This window comes from Brienomyrus brachyistius, chromosome 2 (genome assembly GCF_023856365.1).
Source record: "Brienomyrus brachyistius isolate T26 chromosome 2, BBRACH_0.4, whole genome shotgun sequence".
In the NCBI taxonomy this organism is placed as follows: Eukaryota; Metazoa; Chordata; class Actinopteri; order Osteoglossiformes; family Mormyridae; genus Brienomyrus; species Brienomyrus brachyistius.
The window spans coordinates 49,161,758-49,185,170 of NC_064534.1; the positions used below are offsets into that span (position 1 = coordinate 49,161,758).

The following is a 23,413-nucleotide window of genomic DNA, read 5'->3' on the forward strand; positions in this document are numbered from 1 at the left end:
ACAAGCAAAACCTTCTAAGACAAACAGGTCATCTTACCATAATCATTTCAAACCCAAGTTTAAAAGATGATGAAGTCTGCCTAGCTGGGATGGCACCTATTTTGTGGATTCATCTTCAAAATGTGTTTTGATTAAAGACACTTCTCATTTTTATTTTCACAAGGTACATTTTTACGTCGATGTTATGTCAATTAATTGATAAAATGTGGGGCAAGGAGACATGTAGTGTCTTCTGCTTCGAAAGGGGGGCATGACAGAAAAAGTACCAGTGAACCACCGACGTACAGGATTAAGTCAACATGCATGCCACTGTATAACCCAGTCATCAGCTTTATTAGTTTTCATTAGTTTTTTATTGTGAATTTTGAAAATGTTCTGTAAAAAAGACATTCACCATCAGAGAATGTATGATGTAATGGCAAGTCAACAACTTTTTAATGAAAAAAATCAAATCAGCTTTAGCCTCATTGTTGCTTTACAATAAGAAGGGATTATAACAACTACACATTCTTTAAAATAAATACAATTAGAACAAAACTTGGAAACAACAAGGGGAAAAGAACGCAATTTCACCCCCTTGGGAAATCGCAACAGCATTTATGCAATCCAGTTTGCCCCTGCATTACCCAATTGGCTTATCGCTCTCATATTATCAACACATTTCACAAGGGCAAATGTCACCTAATTTTCTGCACCATTCATTCATTCATTCATTAGAAGATACAGGTTGGTCATTTCAAGGTCACTTGTACCTGTCCTCAGTATGGAAAATTGCATTTTGTTTATAAAAAGGCATCAATTAAAACTGTCACCCAAAGATGAACTGTGCTTTCCACTTTCTTAAGATGAATCATAATACAGGCTTGACTGTAGCACCCTAAGCTTAAATCAGTCCAGCGCTGACATTCACACAGTGACGCGAGATGTCAGCTAGAGGCTACCTTCACTCATTACAGTCAGTCTCCACCCTTGGGACAGAAGCACCCAGTAAACTGCATTGTACACATTTCCAACATCCAATAAGCAAGGTGCCATCAGTATGTTAAGCTGACAATAGTACAAAAAAGAAAAACACCTCAGGGCGGCTACTTAGCTGGAATCTGAGCATCTTATATGTATAACTCCTTCGGCATGTATAAAAGAGGCACCTGCCCATGTCAAAAACCAAATCCTCCAAGCTTCCTGAAACCTATAAGATGAAAGTGTGTCACATTTGGGCATAAAGCACATGAAAGAACCAGAAATCAATTAAATAGCGAAGATTCATTTAAAACAAAATACGATCTGATGATATTTGGTTGCAACAGCATAAGGCATCCAGTGCAACAAAGATTTTATTATGGAAAAGGGGAAGAAATAAGAGTTATTCAGCAATGAGGCTCATTGTCACAGAATCCCCGTAAGTCAAGTCCAGAATCCCAGGGCGGGATTCCAAGTGTCAAATTCACAGCAGGCCATGGAGTTCGAAACTGGAGGGGAGGAGGGAGAACGCAAAAGGTGCAAACTTGACACCTGTCCCACTGTAGAATTTATTTTGGAACTCCACCCTACACAGCAGAGGGAAGAAGAACATAAAGATCTTCTCAAATACCATGGTCTACAACAGCGACTGAAGATATTCTGGAAAGATGAACTATCTCTGCTCATGAAAGGACGAGCAGAGCAGAATTACTGACCAGTGCAGCCGTATGGCATGAAGAAAGGCAGACAGGCCCTCCATAACCAGCAGGATGAAGACGGTGAGCACAGCAAACAGGCTGAACACAGGCACCAGGAAGATGATGCCCACGCTGGTGTCAACCCGCAGCCCGACGCGCATCACCATGGCCCAGAGCACCTCCGACAGCTCTGACAAAGCACACAGGCAAGCACGTTATCCAGCTCACATCACAAATTCAAGCGCAGGTCAAAACTGGTTAAAACACTCAATACTTAAAGGACAATGACGTATCTCATGTCAGTTCATCAGTGCACAGTAATTATACTGTAGTTTGTTGGCAAAAAAAAAAAATGCAGATTGTACATTTTCAATAAGTCATGTCCACGAATAGCAGCTTGTTCTTTGAAAAAATATTTGTTAGGGTGTGACAAAATGCTGATGAAAACATATAAGACTATAACAATGAAATTATGGAACAGATTAATCAGCAGAAATAACTTCCAGATCAACAAAATCAACGGCAAAAAAAACCCTTTATGACAGGTTGTAGTGTTTACATGCGATATCTGCAGGATCAGGACGAGAAGAGCCTTTGTCTCAGGTCAGTGCTGGCAATACTTACGGGCATGTGCCAGGCTCAAAGCCCATAGCCTCAGGTAGGAGGCTGTGTTGGAGATGCAGCCCAAGCAGTACTCAATGGTGTGGATGGACTGGTGCAGGAACACCTCCGCAAAGTCAAACTGGCACATGGGAGAAGACACCATGATGTTGTTGTTTCAGCTTTTATAACTAACTTTTGTAGTAGGTGACTATACAGAAGTACATGTATAAACATCTCCAGCACTGTACTTCTCATTCATAACCAACACGTGCTCAACAGGCACAAAACAAGGACTCAGCACTGATGAAGTGTCACTGATATATTCACAATAATACTCCTACCTCCTCCGACTGGTCCTCTCTGCTGGAGGAGTGGTTGTTATGACTACCACCCTCTTCCATATCCTGGTCGCGCAGGAGGCAAAGCTCCTCATCGCTGCTATGCCGTACTCGCTCGTATCCCTGAGCGACGCATTGAGATTGGGCAGATCAAGGTCAGAGGACAGTCACAGAAATTTTTAACTGACAGCACTGACAAATACAAATGAAGCAATAAGACCAGTGATGATTCATGCATAATGAAACCATGAGATGAGATGACCCCTCCCCACCAGACTGACCCTGTACATTCCCAGCCCTCTGCCCCCATGCTGCAGCCAGTAGAGGTAGACTGGTTTTCCCAGGAGCAGCACTGGTACGGACAGCAATGCAGTCACCAAGAGGAACACCTGGAAACCTGCCTGTTAGGACCACAAAAAGCTTAAGTTACTCTCACGGATTATTACACAGATAGGATTGGTTCTGAACTGGCCAGAAATTGATGGATGCAGCACCGATAATAAAGCTATAAATCACTGACACACTAGTGTGGGATATCCAACACACATTTATTCATACTCACAATCTACTCTTCCATTATTTTAAAACAAAGTGGCTTAATATATCGGTTCTTAATCTTGTTCTTAGTGACCCCCCCTACTAACTAGGTTTGAAATGAAAACATTCTGGCAGGGGGGGACGCCAGGAAAAGGACTGAGAACCACTGACAATACAATTTTAAAACTGCCTCCCATTTGCATATGTGTTGTGCATCATGGTTTCAAAGATTTAAAACAAATTTAAATGTCCGGTCCATTCCTCTTCTGCACAGCACGGCACACATCTCTTACACGACCTACAAACATGGCTAAAAAGCAAACATAAATACCACCCCCTCATCTGGAACCAACCTGCCCGGGGTAGAGCGGCGTCGGGGCATCCCCCTGCATGAGGAACATATTGATGAAGTGGATGAGGATGCTGGGAGCCACACGCGAGTTCACCGAAGAGAAGGCCAGCCACTTGTAGAAGATCATGAAGACCAGGTAGCCGAAGAGGCACAATAGGAAGAGTAGCTCCGGAAGGAAGACCAGGTACAGGCTGAACTTTCTCTTGAAGTGCCTTGGGAACATGGAGATGGACCAGGAAAGAAGTAGCGGGGGGTAGAAACACACATTAGGGATTCTGGGAGAAACTTCATCTTTGATGCACCTGCACTCTCCAAGGGCAAAAGGTCACAAAACCTGAGGTCAACCACAAAACATTTCAGTTCAACATTTATAATGGAGCCACAAAGATTCATTGCCCTTTACACTGTATCCCCTAATTTTAATCAGAAAACCACAAACCACCCCCCTAAGAAGGATAGTTACAGGTGATTGAAGACACTTAGAACGACCCCAAAGCTCATGTGAATGATGCCCAGGATCACAGACATCTTCATCTTGTAGGAGTTCAGGAAGGAGAGACGGTTTGTTGCTATGTTCCAAACCTGCAACACCAGAGACAAAAAAACACACACGGGAACGTTCTCCAACACAGCAGACTTATTTGTTGTAGTTTGAGTAGCAGAATGCTTTTGTACTCCAAAGCTTTGTAAATAAGACCAGAACTGACCGGATCTATGCCCAGGGGGTACGGTCCTCCAAACACCCCAGGAACACTGGGGTCAAGGCTTAGCAAGGCATTTGAGTGCAAAGTTTCATTCCTATTAATGGTGTGAAGAGACCAGTTAAAAACATAACAGCATTATTGTCAACACATAATGTTTCAACCATTGAAAAATATTCCCCAACAGGACACCCTCCCAACTCACGTCCAGTGATTCTGGGAGAACATGGCCTTAACGCTCCAGCCTGAGCCAAAGATGTTGAGAGACTTGGAGAAGCAGTCGTTGTAGATCAGTCCGGTGTAGGTGGAGAAGAGGCCCATCATCAAGATGATGTAGCGGCCCTCAAAGAATGTGGTCAAGAACTGTGGAGGATGTTGGACTCTGGTTACAGGCAGGTCATGGTACAGCAGTAAAGAAGGACCATAGCATGGGCCTGGAGGGTGCCCATACCCACCTCGTTACGCGTTTGTCTCAACTTTCGGTTGTCCTCGAACAGTACCATCCACCAGGCGAAAAGCGCCATGATGATGCCATGCCCAAGGTCACCAAACATCACCGCAAACAAAAATGGGAAGGTGATGATGGTGTAAGGAGCTGAAAGGAAAAGGGAAAAACAAAATCAAGTTGGCAAAAGAGGCAGCTGGAAAACAAACCCTCAGATATAATGTATTTTTTGAGTTGAAAAGCAAAAAAAAAAAAAAAAAAAAGCTGGTATTCCAGCTTGAGTGGTTCCACACCATACTGTGCCTGGGATTGGCTCCAGGCCCCCCCCCCCCCGTTACCCTGCATGGGATAAGCAGTTAGACGACAGACAGATGGTTGCCGTTACCTGGGTTGACTTCTCTGTAGTTCCCCACACCATAGGCCTCGACAATGTTCTGGAAGCCCGAGGTGAATTTATTGGTCCTCATAAGGGTGGGCGGCGTGTCCTTGGTTGGGATGCGGTTCACAAAAGAAGGGACTGTAGCACCACTTTTCCGCTGCAGGAAATGAAAAGAAAGTCATTTTACCCATGCAGGTGGCCACGGAAATACAAAAACTAGAATTATTCTTTCACTGCCCCTTGCTAAATCATTCACACAATAAACCATGACTAACTGAAGCACTTATTGAATTATCACCTGATTATCATCATGTGGCAAGTGCACCAGGACTTTAGGTAGTAATTGTTAAGCTCCATCCAACTCCCGTTTAGGCCAAGGACTAGTAGGTAGCTATTCAGATTAGACCTGCACTTCGCTAATTTCAGTTACCAGTGCAATTCAGCTACCATAGCAAATAGTTCCATAGATAAATGGTTAATTTAGCAACTGTAGCATATTTAGTACAACAGGAATTCATGAAGGATTTCATTAGCAACCAACAAGTTCGAAGGCTTATTGATAACAAGTGCGGCATCCAAAATTGTACAATTCCACACTAAATAATGGGCCAAAATAGTAAACTAGACATAATACCGTGTCCAAAACCACAATGCGTATTCGGGCACAAAGAGTTCCCTAATAGCACCCTACATCAGGTCAAAATACGAAGTGTGTGAACACTGTACACTATTCAATCCCATGATCCTAGACATGACTTCTGTGAAAGTCACAGCCATATATGGTTTGTTCGTTACTTGTTGTTATGCAGTACATCTGTCATTAAAAGTCAAAGTCCAGCAGTTGAAAGGTTACCGGAAAATTGTACAAAGTTACTATTGCCATAATGTATACTTTGAACTAAAGGGAAGTACTAGCTCCACTGCAACCGCAATTTTCTATAAAGGTTAGCAGAGACTCACCGAGCCCTCCTCTAGTGCCCTCCGTAGGGCAGGCAGGTCATTCACTGGGCACCACACTTCAGCTATGAGACACTTGTTGGTCACATCGAAGCTGCACAGGTTTAGAATGTGGTAGATAGCCTTCATCTTCTTGACTTGAACCACCCATGTGTAGACAGACTCCGAGGCCTTGTTCAGTACCTGCCTCAAGTATTCCTCTGTCCTATGAAGGACCTGGTCCCAAGAAATAACCAAGAATTTCCAAGTCAAAAAACAAATTAAACTAAAAAAGTCAGTTAAACACACTCTAAGGATAAAAAGCACTGGGACACATGTCTTAATTACTGAATTCTGGTGTTTTATTCAGACACAGGTTAACAAGCATTCTTGGAAAAAACATGGGTCGTTCGGAAGAATTCAGTGAATTCAAGCGCGGTACTGTCATAGGATGCCATGTTTGCAATAAGTCAGTTTGTGAAAAAAAAATCTTCCCTATTATATATTTCACGTGTAAGTGGAATTAATTCAAGTGTAAGTGGTATTATTGCAAAGAACCATTTAAATACATCTCAGCCATAAAGTAGCAGACCACGTGAAATAAGAGAGCGGGGCTGCACAATGCTGAGGCACGTAAAATCACCAATTACACGATAACTGTAAATTCCAAGCTTCCTCTGGCGTTAACCTCAGGACAGAAACTGTGCCCCAGGAGCTTCATGGAATGGGCTTCTGTGGTTGAGCAGCTGCATGCAAGCCTCATATCACCAAGCACTGGATGGAATAAAGTAAAGCACGCTGCCACTGGACACTGGAAACGTGTTCTGTGGAGTGACGAATCACATTTCTCTGTCTGTCAGTCTGATCGACGATTCTGGGTTTGGCGGATGCCATGAGAATGTTACCTGCCTGACTGCATTGTGCCAACTGTAAAGTTTGGTGGAGGAGGGATAATGGTATGGGGTTGTTTTTCAGAGGTTGGGCTAGGCCCCTTAGTTCCAGTGAAGGAAACTCTTAATGCTTTGTCATACCAAGACATTTTGGACAATTCTACACTTCAACTTTGTGGGAACAATCTGGGGGAGGCCCTTTTCTGTTCCAGTATAACTCTGCCCTACTGCACACAAAAAGGTCCAAACTGGCATGGTTGAGTAACTTTGATGTGGAAGAACTGATGTGGAAGACCGGCCCACACAAAGCCCTGAGCTCAACCCCAAACACCTTTGGGATGACCTAGATGTTGGGGATCATGGTAGCGGAGCCAGCAGATTAACAACATGGAGATGAATTTGTCAGACAATTTCTTAGTGTGACATCCAGAAAGCTTACGATGTTCAGGTCTTGGATGCGAGTCCTGAGGCCTTCCACCACCTCCATCCGTTCTTCGTTACTGTTCGGGTAAGGGTACAGGTGACAGTGGTAGCTGCAGAAAAGGATAAATATGATGGGATATCACCAATACCTGTGGACATTCGCGACGTCAGACAGATGAAGGATTCAGTTACCAGTCACAGATCTTTTTCACTTTTTGCCCAATCTGGTCTCCCCAGAAGGAGACGAGGAAGACAACACTTTTGGTGCGTTCACCCTGCAAAGACAAGGGACAGTATGAACCAAGGCGGTTTAACCGAGAGCCTCCCTGTGTTCCACTCATTTTTAAAGCATCTCAGTGACATTGAACATATAGCCCAGTTAAAACTTCTTGCCTAGAGTGAGCAAAAGCACATCATCATCAGAATCAGCACATCAAAAAGCCAATACAAAACATACAGACTCATCAAACCTCCCCAACTCATAAATGCCTTAAATCACCAGAGCCTCATGATTCCATGCACCATCTCCATTCACATCGTGTCTGGGCCCTGCACTACACTCGTCAACCTAAACAATTCTCAGATCGACTCACCGTATCTGGGTCTTCCAGGTACTCATCGATCTCAGAGTAGCTGAGGATAGTGTAGCCTTTGCAGACTCTCCATAGCATGCGCTCAAAAGCCTCAATCTTTGCCCGGTGGATGAGGCCTGAGATAAACCTGCACTCAGGAAACCAAAGGCAAGCAGCTGTTAAGCCACATATTCACCTTCCATGACCTGTGTTAGCCACAACACATCACAGAACCAATGTGAATTGCAATATTTTTAGTTCCAGCAAAAAATAATTGCAAGGCTGTGCCTGGCCTTCATGTAGTGAACCCAATAATAACCTTGAAGCTGCAACACCATAAATATAAAAAAAATGGTTCAAGTGCTTACAAAAAACCCATTGGGGGGTGGGATTATTTGTGAGCTGTTAATCACTGCCAATTGGAAACAGTAAAACAATCAATATAAAGTGGACTGAACCTGTCAGTAATAGACAGCACATGGTAATGTAATTAATGAAGCCTCCTATCTCCCATCCCTGGTTTAAGGGTGAACGTGGCGATAGGATACACACCCAAGTTTGGCTCCCAGCCTCTGCATGCTGGTGTAGTCCATCACAGAGTCCTTCTCCAGGAAGGGGAATTCCTCGTACTGCGCCTGCACTGGCTCTCGCTGGACACCGGGGGCACAACACAGCCATGATAGAACAGATGGAGCACCACTCAGAAACCATAACTACTTAAGGTGCCACCATAAACCACTCACGGGTATCTGATGGAGCTTTCTGAACTAACCAACCAATAGGTTCTCCCATGGTCCAAAACTGATATGGTGCATCGGGGTAAATAAGCCCACTAATAGGTGCAATCAACAGAAATAATCACTTTCTAGTTACATCCGATACATATTTTCTCAATTTATCCAAATAAAAAAATATATATTTAAGCTTTATAAAATTATATGGGTGTGCGATTTCACGATATTACATCATAAATGATTAAATGTGTCCACGGTCTGCAGTTAGGGAAAGATAGTTAGAATGTGAACTGTAGCACGATACTATCAGTTGCAGTTCTATGGCTCATACACGCAAGTTGTTTCGTCAGCTAAATCCATTTTGACGCACCAATAAACACATCATAGAAATTTGCACCCTCATCCCAACATGCATTTTGCAACGTGAAACACGTTCCTTGTTTTGCAATGTAGTGGCATGGACGACATGCAAAATCCTTCCTTGAAAAATAATTCGACATCGGTAATACAGTATGGGAGTTGTTTATATTGCTCTTTGCAAAAGCTGCATGTCGGATGGCAATACGGAAAACCTTTTTAACCTCTTCAAAAGAAAACACCCAAAAGAGTATGCTGATATTTTGTTTAAGTTTTCGTACTTTATATCGCAAAATGCTTGAAAATAACTCCCAGTTGCTGCTAATTGGTAAATCCAAAAACCAACAACATCATTAACTGTGAAAACCATCATAGGATGATTGTAATGCACAGGACTGAGTGCCGGATCTGCCCTTAATGCCTTATACAACACAGAAGCAACACGCTACCCTCACGTCAGCCTGACATGGGGAAAACAAGACTGACCATTCTGCCCAGATCATGTGACCTCTCACCGAGGAAACCAAAGCCGAACTAAAGACCTGGGGAATTTCACGTGGCGAGATCTATGCCACCTCTTTAGTTTTACTGCTGAACTCCACCGACGGTAAAAAGAACCCAGCATAATCCAGTGGATTCATTTAAAAAAAAACGCCTGGTCAAGTGACACTGAAATGATTTCTCTCCACACCCCAGGCCAAAATTCATCCTCTGATTAGCACGAGGGCGGCGCACATGACCAGTGAAGCACAAGAACAGAAAAGATAAAAATAAGAAAATAAAACATAAATATAATTTCGAATCCGGTCCACTCTCCACCATCCAGAGAGTGTGAATTTGTTCTCCCTCCGTATGGGTCGCTGTCCCCCCCATCTGGGGGCGGGGCCCACCTCAGCGGTACGGTGCACGAAGCTTGGGGTGATGTGCAGCATGTGCATATATTCCCTCAGCTCCAGAAGGTTCTTCTGCAGCTTATCCTTGTTCCTGGTCACCTCACTCAGCTCCACCTCAAGCCTCTGAAGCTGCTCCTGTGATAGGCAGAACAAAACCAGCCCACAGAAATAAGACAGCTATCAGAGCTCCTCAAATCTTTACACAATCAAATCAAATCTGCAACCCCTTGCGCTGCCTACCTGACTGAAGGATCTTTGCTTAATCGACACATAATTATCACCCGTAGTGTCTGGACTTAATTATCAGGTCACCTTGCCTGCATCCACCTGACACCACATTCCACGTGTGGGAAATGTTTCTGGCCTCTACGTGCAGATGATTATTCAGATCACAGATTACCTACTGGTACCTGGAATGTCCCTTAGCAATTGGTGACACCAGTTTAGGAATATAAAAACCCTAAAACAATACTACTTACATTTCACCGGAACAGCATTACTAAAAGTCTTTTAATTACGAAAATTAAAATTACACAGGTACCAAATAAAAAAAAAAAGACACACCCTATATCCCCAAAAAGACATTTTAAATTAAACTGAGCTCTTAAAAAAGTTTAACTTGGCAACATTCAACAACATTAGTGAACTCACTGAGATATCTTGAGAAGTCAGATAGACAAATGGAACTTACCATTATAAGCAGTACGTGTTTCGGCAGTGGGGCAATAGGGTTGACCTCACCATCGGGAAGAGGGATGTCTGCTTTCTTTATCTCTCTCAGAAGGTACCCTGCCAGAGAAGACGGCCTGACTCAGCGAAGAAGCGCACACATGCAGCACCCAGCAAGATGCAGAAATCCACATTACGCAAATTAAAATTTAAGTAGAAAATCAAAATACAACGAGGTGCCTGAGAACCGACCATCAGAATTCTTCAGGCGATTAGAAAATCAGAGCAGGCACAGTGGCTCCCGTAACAAAGGGTCACGGTCTACTTAAATCCCTTTCTAAGCTGAAGTGGTATGGTTAAAACCAATGCTATTTCTACAGATGTGTCTCCAGTCTGACCCCCCCCAAGCCGTTCTCTGCGGAGCACTTGAAAACCCAAAATCAAGAAGTAGTGCAATAAGGAAGGCAGCTCAAACAGGAAACTGTCTGGCTGAACTTTGGTAGTGATGAAGCCTGAGCCTAATCTCAAGCAACAAATAATCACAAACCAAAATACAGGAAATGCCAAATGTACCAAGTTATTTTCTTCAAAATGTATTGCAATTTAACATATATTTATAAATGTGAAAATATGTCTGCTTAGAAAACAAATATAAAACCGAATTACACTGTCTCAAATTATTTACCAAGTACGAGACATTTCCACCTGAAAATCTGTTGCATATATTTATGTTAAGTATCTGTATTTCTCCATGGTTCCCACACTGTCAGTGCACCACGAAGTGTAAAATGAGAGGCCCTCGGCTCTACTTACAAACATAATGCTTTAATGGCACAGCAAATGCTCTGTAATGACACCCTACCTAGAATTCTCTCCATTTCTTCACACCTCTTGATTTCGTTGACAAATTTACGCTGGAAGGAACTGACACTGGGGTTAAGCTAAAACAGGGAAAATAAATAGGGTTAATCTCTATCAAAGTCCACTAACAGCCAAAAACAACTCCTTTCAGAATTATTTGTATTTATCTTTGGTCTTGATTATTTGGTCACTTATGCTGTAATAACTGCAGGCTTGATTTTTTCAGGTTTCATCATATGTTCTGTTGCTCAATATCAGAGTCAAGAATTCGGCAAGAAACACAATATCCACCCCTCCCTCCCTCTCACACACACACTGTGGCTCTGTTATGGTTTTGGGTATAAAAATACGTGAAATACATTTGCTGGACTATTTGTGTTGCTGATACCTTCTAGGAAATGCTATAGGAGACATGGAGAAAGAAAGAGTAAGGCTTTACTCCTCTTGTAAACACCGAAGGGTGCAGGCAAACTCCATCAGATGGATGTCAGTTTAGAGTGTCAAAAAAAGAAAATATCGTATGCCAAGAAATATGTAAACGATGTTCCTGCTGTTAGCCAGATAACCTGTGAGCAGACAACCACAGACCTGTCATGGGATACAAACCACTGTAAAATGAGCGGATACTACATCGAGGGACCGAGATGTACACGCAAACGTAAAGGCGTTCATAATGTATTATGGTTGTAAATAAAATATTCTTTTACAGTAAAATTAGATTTGTGTAGCGTACAACGAGTGAATAAACTCCAGAGTCACGGTCTCCAATTCGACTTTGGAGCCGCTAGCAAAGTTTCCGCATTAGATGCGCTTCAACACTTACATCCCTGAACTCCACCAGCCCCAGTTCTCCGAGTTCGCAGACACAGTCGTAGGCCGACCCGGACTGCAGGAAGAGCTGGGCCAGGCACATCTCCTCGCTCCGGAACAGCGAGCCCATGTCGTCTTCCTCCGCCTCCCCTGGACCTCTCGGAGGCTGGCTGGTCCGCTACCTACTGCCGTCCGTAGGCGGCCGCCCGTCCACCATTAGCGTACCGGACACACACCTAAAGTGAAAACGCCGAGCCGCCCAACTGCCGATCCCGGGTGAACGCACAATCAAACCCTGCGCCAATTCCGTACCTCCGCTGATCACCCATAAAACTAAAGATATCGCAGTTTTTTAAATGGCACTTATTACTTAAGGTTAGCGAATAGTTCCCACAACAGGAAAACAGAGAGGCAATTTACCGGCTAATTTCACTACCAGCACAGTTTAGCCTGCCTAAGTAATTTACGTAAAGTGCGCAAGTCTGCACTGTAACAGTTGATGACTAAGTAGCAAAACTAGATATTCTTGTCATATCCCGGATTTCTACGGATAATCACACGATTAACGTTTCCGGAGATCACCGTCAAGCAGCTGCATGTTGGAATTAAGAAAATCCACCCCTCCCAGAGCGCAGCGTAGTTTTATTCCACGTAGTTTGTCAGAAATCGTCAGACGACAGTCCAGCGAACTAGAAGCGGAGGCCGATCAGGAGCTTTCCCTTCGTTTCGGTAGGCGGGGAAACCGACCGAAATCCGGACGGCCACGAAATCAACGAAAGTTACTACTACGCAATGACGCACATTCACGCGCGCAGTCTATTATTAAAGTTTATTCTCAAAACAATTTCCTAATCGTGTGGTCGGACTGTATGTATACAATCCAGATATACGCAATAGAAAATGTAAACTGATCAAACCTGTGAAAAAACTTCACTCATTGCCATTCCTGTGTCAACACCTCTAAAAAGAGGTGAACATGTATTTATTTTGTAAAATTCAATAAAATGAAACATTTAAAACTAGGCAACCTGACAGTGTATTAAATAAACAGGGAAATCCATTTCAGTGCACCCTGTCACTCGTCAAGGGAGGATACTCAAATTGTACTGTTCTCGTCATGCCATCATTTAAATTGAGCACAAAAGTTACTCCACTTTTGAACAAGAAATGCACTGTATTCCAAGTCTTCCAGGAATGAAGCCACATTAAATCGGAGCAGACACAGGTCTGGTTTGGCCTGCATCTTTCCTTCAGTCAACTGAAGCACGCTTCTGGCCCGACCTCAGGCATACTCGACCTTCAAAAAATTGCAGTGCTCCAGGCCTGACGAATCTGTCTCCATGGGGCCCCCAGTAGGGAGGCGGCAATGAAAAAGAAGACCAAAATCAGCCCTTTAGCAAGCGAGATTGAGTAGGGTTCACCTGGCGGAAACAGAGGGAAAACAAACTAAACTTGTGTTTACGTCATAAAAAACTATATATTTCGTCAGTAATGCTTCATATTACGTCAAGAAACATCTTTAGAACCCCTCATTCAGAGTAAAAGATGTAATAAAGACACAATGCCAGTCAAAAGTCTGGACACACCTGCTTTTAATGAATGTCTCTTTTAGCAACGTTAATCGCCTTATAGTAAAAGTCTAGGCTTTGTGGCAATGAAGTAATATGTATCAAATATTGGAATGATAAAGTGAAGTGCTCAACACCTGGAAAATTTCTCAAAGTTTAGACTCTTCAAAATAGCCTCTTTTTGTTTTCGATGACAACATTCCAGTCCTTCAACCAGGTTCCAGTAGTAGCCACCCGCAAGGAAGCTCTGGGCACAAGCTGGCTACTTTGCTCTTACTTTTTAAAAAAAAACTCATCCCAATCCAGCTCTACAGGTTTTAGGTTGAGAGATTGTGGGGGCCAGGTCATCTGTCTATCTGTTTCCTTGTTCATAAGATAATAATAGCCACATAATCTTCAGCTCGGGGTCAATATTTTGCTGAAAAACAAATGAGTTTTAGTAGGTATGTCCAGACTTTTGAATGGTACTGAAAACCTAATTCTGTGATGCAGTTGAGGGAGCCATCAAATTAAACAGTCAGTTGCAGTAGAACAGTAGAAGCTGCCAGTGAAGATGGTAATAGCCTGACCTGTGTAGTATCTTGTCAATGGGTAGAGAAGCTGGGGCCAGCAGACGTCATTCCTGTCACAGTCATACTCTGTATAGTTGATCTGGAACCTGACAGATGAAAGGTCTGATAAGAATACACTGGGAGGGTCTTGGCATGTTGATTGTGCAGAATCTCTAGGCAACTGAGATCACACCACTCAGCCCCCGAACAACCCACTTTTCAGAATTCAAATGTGGGATCACAAGGATTAGCCCAGTTCTGGCCATGTGCTCCAACCTGAGCCATTCAACAACGATGTGGTATCAGCATCTGAGTGGACGTGTGACATGCATGACTGGGGTTTACCTGGTTTTGATTTGTCGACTTTGGGCAGGAATGTTGATAAATGTGACAGCAGAAGACACAGGGAAGCCCTGGGTAATGGCAGAGTCCTGACAGGCCCGGGGATCTCCACCCCCACAGCCTACCCTCCATGTCGACAAGGTGTAACTATCAGAGCAAATACAGTTAATGCACTATTATTAACCAGGAAGATGCTGAAAATAATGAAAAAGGTAATCTAGCATCCATCCATCCATGCATTTTCCAAACTGCTTATCCTACTGGGTCGTGGGGGGTCCGGAGCCTATCCCGGAAGCTATGGGCACAAGGCAGGGAACAACCCAGGATGGGGGGCCAGCCCATCGCAGGGCGGTAATCTAGCATATACAGTCTAATTTAAAATACCCAGAACCTGAAAGGTGAGTCATTTTTATGTAAAATATTCTGCTTAGAGCAGTCTAATTTTGTGCAGACTAGTGATTAAGCTGCAGGTGTGAAACAGGAGAAATGAGGCTTTGACTCCCAAATGGATGAGAATATTGCATACTGACTCATTCAAGCCATTTCCCATTGGTTACATAACTGGTTCATACCGGGTTAATCGTGGCAGTGACTGGTGAGCACAGGCTAATGTCACTCACTTAGGCTTCTGAATCCTCATTTTCTAATATAACTACCGGAAGGTTATTTGAAGAAAAAAACAGACAGAACCTGCGAAGTTTTTTGTTCTCAGTAACTTATATATTATAAATATATTTTAAAATCGACCCACCTGACCTCCAAGGCTTGGATCTGATGACTAGTGCCTTGCCCTGTGACAGTGCTGAAGATGTGAATGTTCAGGTGGGAGGGGACGTCCTTACAGACGCCAACAGAGTCTTCCAAAGGGGTGGTGGCATTCAGCAGTACATCTGCATGACAGGCCACGATATGCAAGAACTAACTTAGACAAAAAGTACACAGTATTACAGGGTAAGATGAAACAGTTATAATTAATTCCATGGTTGGCAATAAAGAAATGTCTAATCAACTTCTAATATATGCCGACCTAATATAAGGCTACTGAAGGAGACACTTTTACTGCACAATTCATTGACTTAGAGATGACTTAATGAAAAGAACTAACGGGTAATGTTCACCCATTCGTCCAAGTTGAATGAGTTAGGGTTGCCATTCTTGGCTACATACGACGCGGTCACCAAATCACCCAGACCTCTGTGGATGGTCTCCCTGTTAAACACAGGTTTAGAGTCAAAAAAGTTTTAGTCTCGTTACATACGTTTTGAATTGAAAATAATTCTAGCAAGAAATATATCCCAGGAACTTTTGCATTTCATATCTATTCAAAGCTGTTGTTGGCTTGCTTACATTGCTACAAGATTTTATTATTATTTACAACATTGTGGGGACCAAATCATTTCAATATTTGATACATATTACTTAATTGCCTCAAAACCTGTTACTTTTTAACTTTTGTGGTCATTTTCAGGTGCCCACAATATTAGTCACAATTTTATAAAAATTTGTATATGCAATAAAAAATCTAAAATAGCCAGAAGTTTTGTATTTTATATAGTTATTATTTGTGATTAGGGTTAGGGTTGGTTAGGGGTTAGGGTTACGAGTATGTCCATAGAAACGAATGGAGAATGATAAGAATATATGATATATGAAATGTATGTTTTTAGTGTATAGTACACCTGAGCTGGTTATAGTGTGTTTAGCCTGTAACATACCTGAGCTGGTTACAGAATGTTTAGCATGTTCACAGCTTGTTACAGTGTGTTTAGCATATATACACCGGAACTGATTACAGTGTGTTTACCGGGTGACACACATGAGCTGGTTACAGTGTGTTTAACATGTACACACCTGAGCTGGTTACACTGGGTGAGATCTTGCATGCTCAGGAGCACCAGGCAGCCTGTCGTTGAATTCTCTCCAAACAGGACAGGCTTTTTCCCAGCTGAAGCACAGAGTCCGTCTCCCACTGGCATTAAAACAGGTGAACAGAGACTCCAGTGCTCACCAAACATGCACACAGGCAGCAGGCTGATGCTGCACCCTCATCCCTGCCGTACCTGGCTGCCACATGCTGATCGGCGTCCTCCGCACTGCCCCCGTGTCCCTGTCCACAGAGCCCCCGATGATGGGCTTGCCAGCAATATAACCTGAGACCCCAAAGTCACAGGAACTCCATTACCATGCATGAGTAGAGGAACATCCAGGTTATAACCGTCATTACTGTGAAAGTGAAACATCCCCCCCCCCAAATAGTTCTAGAACCAAGCAGACCAGTTTTTATAGGTTCCCTCTGTCTATTTCCCTCTCTTTTGTTCTCAGTTTCACAAAGGCTTGTCATCATTCCTGTCTTGGAGGGAAGTTTGTCCCTGAATCACTGAAATGAACAGATTTCGAGGTTCTAATGGAAGTAAAAGGAGTAGAATGACACTGACCTGGGTTGCGGGGACTGGGCTGGGCAGATGCATTTTTGTTCACAAATTCAGCTGAGAACCAGACTGTCAGAGTGGCTGTGAGGAGAGAGATGTAGGCCCACTTCTTAGGAACTGCGGTCTTTTCATAAAGTTCTTTGATTTTCTTCTCTGGATGCCATAAACAAAATAGCTCACCACCCGGATCCAGAGGCACGTCGCCAACGGTCCGACGGAGCACGATGCCCGTGAGTCCATTAGCTCTCCAGAAGAATGAATAGTCCAGGGCCAAGGTGGCATTCTCACACAGCTTGCTCCAGTTCTGCTGGGCCTCTGCGAACACACAGGAGCAACATCTAGCAGCTTTTAATCACTGCCTGCGTCTGAAAAGTAACTGAAGGAGAAGACATGATAGAAAAGTACAGGTGTGTGGCAATGGATTTTATGTGCATGCACATTAGTAACAAACCTACTGTCCCCTCTATACATATTTATGGATTTAGACTATAGGCGTGCATCTTCATCACTGAGAAGATGCGATAATCATCTCAAAGCATTGCCAATGATTCGATACATTAAAGATACATATGAAGTTGGTATTGTGATACGATATGATTCACCCCGATTGTGATGCAAGACGATTTGACACAATACGATGCGATGCATGGCCGGATACACTTCCAACTCGTGTAAGACTTGGCCGAGAAACTCGTGGCAAATTGGCCACTAACAGCTGTGGGGAACTGGAGATGGGAAGGTGCGGGGATTCAACTAAATATAAAATTACTGGTCAACAAGTATTGGTCATATTTCTAAATAATAAAAGCATAGGACCGCTACTAAGAATTGTATATAAATGAATGCAATCCTGGCTGTTTGCTGCTGCTCGCTTGATAACTCCAGTGAACAGTGCAGGCCAGGTCCCGAAACTTTGTGTTTTGGTATGTTGGTGATGTCATGTGGCGTGGTGAGGGAGGAGCAGTAACCATGGTGACAGTCTAAATTTAGGTGTTCTAATCCAGTGGTGAGAAAAATATGATGGGAGAGGTGGGTAATGGTGAATACAGTCTGGAGGTAAAAACGACAAAATAAATCTAATCACTTTCTTGCAGGCCTGAAGAAAATATAGCAAAGCAAACAAAAACAATTAACTTTGCACTGTATTACAGATTCTTTCTCACTTTCCCAAAAATATAAGAACGAGTTGGTGATTCTTATCCCTTTCTAAACTGCTTCTGCATGCAACAGTTTACAACAGTCACAGATTAAACTTTTCAATACAACAAAATGGTAATACTTTACTAGAGGGGACACAAATGTAGCATTATGCTATGACTTATGTATTAATTAACCACAAACTCAGTCTGAGTTACAAACTGATGTCATGTTTGTTCATCTTTAATGAATTGTCACACATTGTTTTTCTGAAGCAGTTACTATATTTGTTACTAAATCTGTTAATTCTGTAAACCTCTGTAAACTACTGAAGGAACTACCAACAAATTATTGAGGTTCAAGCAATGAATAACACAAGCGAAATACTGATCTCATGTTTGTTCGTCATTAATGAATCATGACACATCTTTCATCTTAAGTAGCGAGAGTAGTTTGTTCATGATTTGTACTTCACTAGTAACTGAGATATTACTAAGTACTTGTATCCCCTCAAGTAAAGCATTGCCAACAACATTACAATAAGTAACATTTAACCAGTCAATGGTTTAGTTAGCTTTCCCATAGCGGACAGAGAAAACCACTAAACATATTACATTTTATCAAAATCTTTTAAATGAACGAAATACATTTCCATCTGACTCATTGTCCAACATGCTCAAATATTTAAACAAACAGATGGCTCAATTTTATTACCCCAAAAGTTGAATGAGCCAAGAGCCAAATCTTACCTTCACAAACACATACACAAAAGAGAGCCTGCTTTTGTGCAGAAGAGCTTACTAACACAAGCAGGAACGTGAAAAAAGACACGCCCTCCTGAGGTCTGGCACCATAATGACCCCTGAGAACATTAATAACGCCAGTAGCTCCCTAAATAAATAATATGAATCAATAAAGTAAAATGATGTAACTTGCATTATAATAAATCGGATTTTGCATTCTCAAATTGCACCTGGTACATGCTTTTTAAATCAGGGCAGTCACTTTGTGAAGTTCTATGCCAATGCACCAATAGATGAATCTTACCATCACAAAAAGCCTGAGGATGTAAACACTGATGTAAAACACATTTTCAGCCACCTAAACAATTATAATGCAGGATCTCACCTTCCCTGTTCATTAGCAACCAATATGTACTCTCAGATTTTGAGAAATTGTATAGTTCAGGGTCCCCCAATGCTGACATTAAGAAACCTAGTTTAATCTGTATTAGAAGATACTGGACCATTAATAACTCACTGGTTGTAGTTAAGAATTGAACCAGTGGCTCTCTGAACATGTTCAGTGTAGTATTTAACCTAACCTGCAGGTGAGGCTTGTACTTTCCCAGGGAACCATGAGGACTCAGTTGGGCTCCGTTTCCCAGCCTGACCGCGGACAGACACAAAGGGGCTCAGGTCTTTGGTGAGCACCTCCTCCACACGCACTGTGATCACACCTGGAGGAAGCAGGTTTATGGCAGGGGTGAACAAACATATGCTTCATCTGCAGGTCAGCCATACTGATTAAGACGCTCAGTGATCACAGAGACCGTAGTATATCACCAAAGGCAGGAGTATAGTTGTTGAGATTTAAAATGTTTAGTGAGCACATCCTTGTTCAAGGGAGACTCCCTTACCCCCAAATCCATCCCTGACTCTTAGCCTCAGCACAGGAGACGTTGGGCAGGACTGAAGACGGCCTGGGCACCAAGCACGGAAGTCCTGCAGGAAGGCTACCGGTGCGTTGCTGACACACTGGCCCACCATGGATCTCTGTGGCGCAACCGGATCGGAGTATGGCTCAGTGAAGAAGGTTCTATGGGATCTGGGTGGTGGATCTCTGGGATGGAACGTGACTGTGAAGGGCTCTGACCTGGGGGATCGTAAAATACTGGCCATCCTCCGTGAAGATGGGATCTCCCTGGCGGTAGGAGCTGAGTGGAAGGGCAGGGGAAGGAGAGCGGCCCTCAAAGGATGGATTACGCCTGGGTACGCTATGGAAAGAAGGAAGAGAAACACTCCACTCTCAGATGAAGCGAGTGTAAGAAATGCTTGACGCTTCTGCATGCTTCTGTATGGAAGATATATAAACAAGGGGGAAGGAGGCGTGGTCACCTCAAATTTAAGAGATTCTATAAGACATAAAACCCACAGAGTTGTATGCATGTTCCCCCCGACTGCCCTCATGATGCTTTGAGACGTGCTACTCAACTACTGACCATCAGCGTGTGTCTGGGGGGCTTCCCAGGGATTCATGAACGGACGGTAATTCAAGAAGTTACTCAAAAATACACAGATGGATATCATAAAATCTTAAGCGGCCAGAAAAATATAGCAACAACTATAAACAGATGGTGACCCAAACCAAACACCCATCCAGAAGAGAAATACGGGAAACATCCCAAAATGGCACAGCCACACAGGGCAGCATTCTCACATCATCTCCCCCTGGTAGAAGAGACCCAGAAAGGGGCTGTTTTCCGGCGGGGAGGTGACACAGAGGAAAGGAAACCAATCCGGTTCATTTCTAGAGGACTGCTCAGAACATTGGTAATCAGGGACAGGAGCAATAGAGCCACCAAATGGTCCTGGGATGCACTGGGACTTAAACAGCTGCTGGGTGTCAGGGGAGCAGTCCTGATACAGATAGACAAGAAGAGGAGAAAGAATGGAACCAAGAGTTCAGGAAATAATGCACGGTAAACGCAAACATTGATGACTATACTGCATGATAAAAGACTTCTCCATTATTAGTAATCTCTCAAATTTACAACAGCATTTCCTACATCAAAACAGCATTACCTGATCACAACAACAAAGTATGTCGCAGGTTCCAGCTGTCAGATCACAGGGACATGGGCCTAGTGGCTGGTAAACTTGGTTGGGAATCACTGTTTTATTGTCTGGGAGCATAAGAGTGTAAGGGCAGGAATTATTATAAGCATGACACATACACTGCTTACCTTCAGAAAAAAAAAGATTAGTTAATTTTACAAATCCTTATTAATAAAAAATAAATACAGTCAGCCCTCTGTATCTGTGGTCTCAACCAACCTCGGACTGAAAACATTTTATAAAATGAAGCATGTGTGACATAAGGAGCTCACTCACAAGAAGCAGGCCCAGTGGGGAGATCCAGAGCATAAATCTCAGCCTGCAGCAGCAGCGCAGCCTGATGTGAGTCTCCCCGGCAGGCTGAGACCCGCAGCGTCTCCAGCACGCACAACGGCTGAGGACAGCAGTCCGTGTCGTTTCCACAGAGCTGCAGGCTGCGGTTCAGGATCAACTCAACCTTCAGCACACTCTGCAGCAAGCATTGAGGGAGAGCTGGTTAAATGGAACCTGGGGGAATCAAGCTGATTTATTACCCATCCTTCATTACTGTTGTTCAAATAAAGGACCACAATAATCTTGGAGCCTCAGGAAGCATTAGGCAGGGGGCAGGGAACACCCTGGATGGGATGCCAGTCCATTGCAGGGGACACTTTCATTCATACTATTGCACATTTTAAGCAATGTGAAGACACTGTTTCTTTTAGATTGTGGGAGGAAAATGGAGCAACTGGAAAAAATCCAGCAGAACACAGGGGACACATGCAAACTCCACACACAAAGCAGGGACTGGAACTGAACCCATGATCCAAGAGGTGTTAGACAACAGGGCTGCCCACCTCAAGAGATGTTAGTCACCCAAAAGCACTTCACAGTGATTCGCCAAAAGCATCAAAAATTATGTTTTTGAAGAAAAAAACACACATTTATAAACGTTTACATTCGTGCTTAGTTTAAAGATATTATAAAGCTGTTACTATCTGGAACTTATAGAGTGTGAAATATCTGACTCCACCTTGCTTAAGGTCTCAGTGGTAATAGCCCACTGCCCAGAATCTCTCTGTCCACAAGATGGTGGTGGAAGACGACCTACAAAACAAGAAGGAAAAAAGTTAACATTGTTTTGAGAAATATTCAAAAATGCTTATTCATAATTTTAGTTTAAAGCAGTGCCTTGTTCCATTAATGACTATACCAGTTATATTGGACGCTTGGACTCTGTTGAGAGTAAGAGAAACTCCAGAGGTGTTTCCCAATAAGAAAGCTGTCACTTTTGGTCCAGAGGCTGTGATAGATGCTGGCTGGAAAGCTGAAAAGGGAATAATTACGTTCAAACATACGCCACATTACTCTGCATGCAAAATTAATTTGTTTTCATGGTATTGAAGACTTTCAACATACGTTTCTCAAAATACAATCACTGTGTACAATTTACATTAGTAAAGTGAAAATCGTGCTAAAACATCCAAGCTTTAAAATGCACTGATAAAATATTGCAGAAAGACCATTTTAGCTATAGCCCGGTATTTTTTTGCAATAAATATACAGGAACTGAATTTGTGCGGTGTCAGATTTCGAGAAATGTATTTTATGAACAGGATTTATAAGATAAAGTTTCATATTAATCATAATAGATATACATTATCTGAGGCTCAGTTTTTAGCGATGCAAAAAACCCATTTTGTGGAATAAATTTCATTACAACAAAAGAATTATATTGTTTAGCTGCAGAATCAACCACAATCTAGGCAAGATTTTGTTTTCCTACTTTGCTTTGCTAGTTTACTCGCTCGGTCTATAGCAGCTGATCAGGGGCACATTATCTAAATGCCCCCGTTAGCACATTACATAGTTTGAACCATGGTTCCAATAATTTAATTTGCTAACGTAGTTAGCAACTATGTTTTTGAGAAACGTACCGCAGATTAGCTTTTTAGACCTAAGCAACAAGCAACAGTTATTTTACGTACGAAGAACTCACCAACATTTGTATATGCCTCAGTGATAAGTGCAATAAGAATAATATACAAGCTTTTATGTAAAATGATGGTCATAATTATATATAAATAAATCAAGAGTGATTGTTTACTATTTCACAATAGCAGTATAGCACTAAAGCAGCCATATTTGTGAACTGTTGACACGATGACCATGGCAACGAGGCTCCGACGACTGCGACCGCCCGCCTGCTAGTTCAAGAGGAACTAAAGCATTGCAATAGACAACGCGGCAGGAAACAGCGCCCCTTGCGGGCAACAATGGTGAATTGCCCCTCACGAATTTAATTTTCCCCTCACTTCTCAGTTATTATACAACACAAAGCAGATTTATGTTTATTAAATTATTATGTTATATTGTATTTTAATCTGCTAAAATATGCATGAGTTTTTGTAT

At 42.7% G+C, this 23,413-nt stretch overlaps 2 protein-coding genes across 2 annotated transcripts; both read right to left on the reverse strand.

The window, feature by feature from the left end:
• Positions 1-314: 314 nt before the first annotated feature.
• Positions 315-12,901, reverse strand: atp6v0a2b (ATPase H+ transporting V0 subunit a2b). Its single transcript, XM_048981377.1, has 20 exons — positions 12,172-12,901; positions 11,350-11,428; positions 10,510-10,607; positions 9,816-9,953; positions 8,387-8,484; positions 7,856-7,982; positions 7,455-7,537; positions 7,279-7,372; positions 5,974-6,186; positions 5,020-5,170; positions 4,645-4,784; positions 4,395-4,552; positions 4,196-4,286; positions 3,952-4,070; positions 3,490-3,700; positions 2,881-3,000; positions 2,603-2,722; positions 2,283-2,400; positions 1,677-1,848; positions 315-1,547 (listed from the first exon to the last, which is right to left on the reverse strand). Exons 1-20 carry the CDS (start codon positions 12,286-12,288, stop codon positions 1,445-1,447), a joined length of 2,550 nt encoding a protein of 849 aa, XP_048837334.1. The 5' UTR covers positions 12,289-12,901; the 3' UTR covers positions 315-1,444.
• A 200-nt stretch (positions 12,902-13,101) lies between these two features.
• Positions 13,102-23,177, reverse strand: tctn2 (tectonic family member 2). The gene is made up of 18 exons (XM_048981384.1): positions 23,001-23,177; positions 22,215-22,328; positions 22,035-22,108; positions 21,299-21,491; positions 20,990-21,090; positions 20,625-20,824; positions 20,061-20,181; positions 19,825-19,960; positions 19,510-19,644; positions 17,229-17,363; positions 17,055-17,129; positions 16,680-16,769; positions 16,471-16,588; positions 15,725-15,828; positions 15,371-15,509; positions 14,623-14,766; positions 14,296-14,384; positions 13,102-13,579 (listed from the first exon to the last, which is right to left on the reverse strand). The coding sequence occupies exons 1-18, from the start codon at positions 23,071-23,073 to the stop codon at positions 13,458-13,460; spliced, it is 2,163 nt and encodes a 720-aa protein (XP_048837341.1). The 5' UTR covers positions 23,074-23,177; the 3' UTR covers positions 13,102-13,457.
• Between the last annotated feature and the right edge of the window lie 236 nt (positions 23,178-23,413).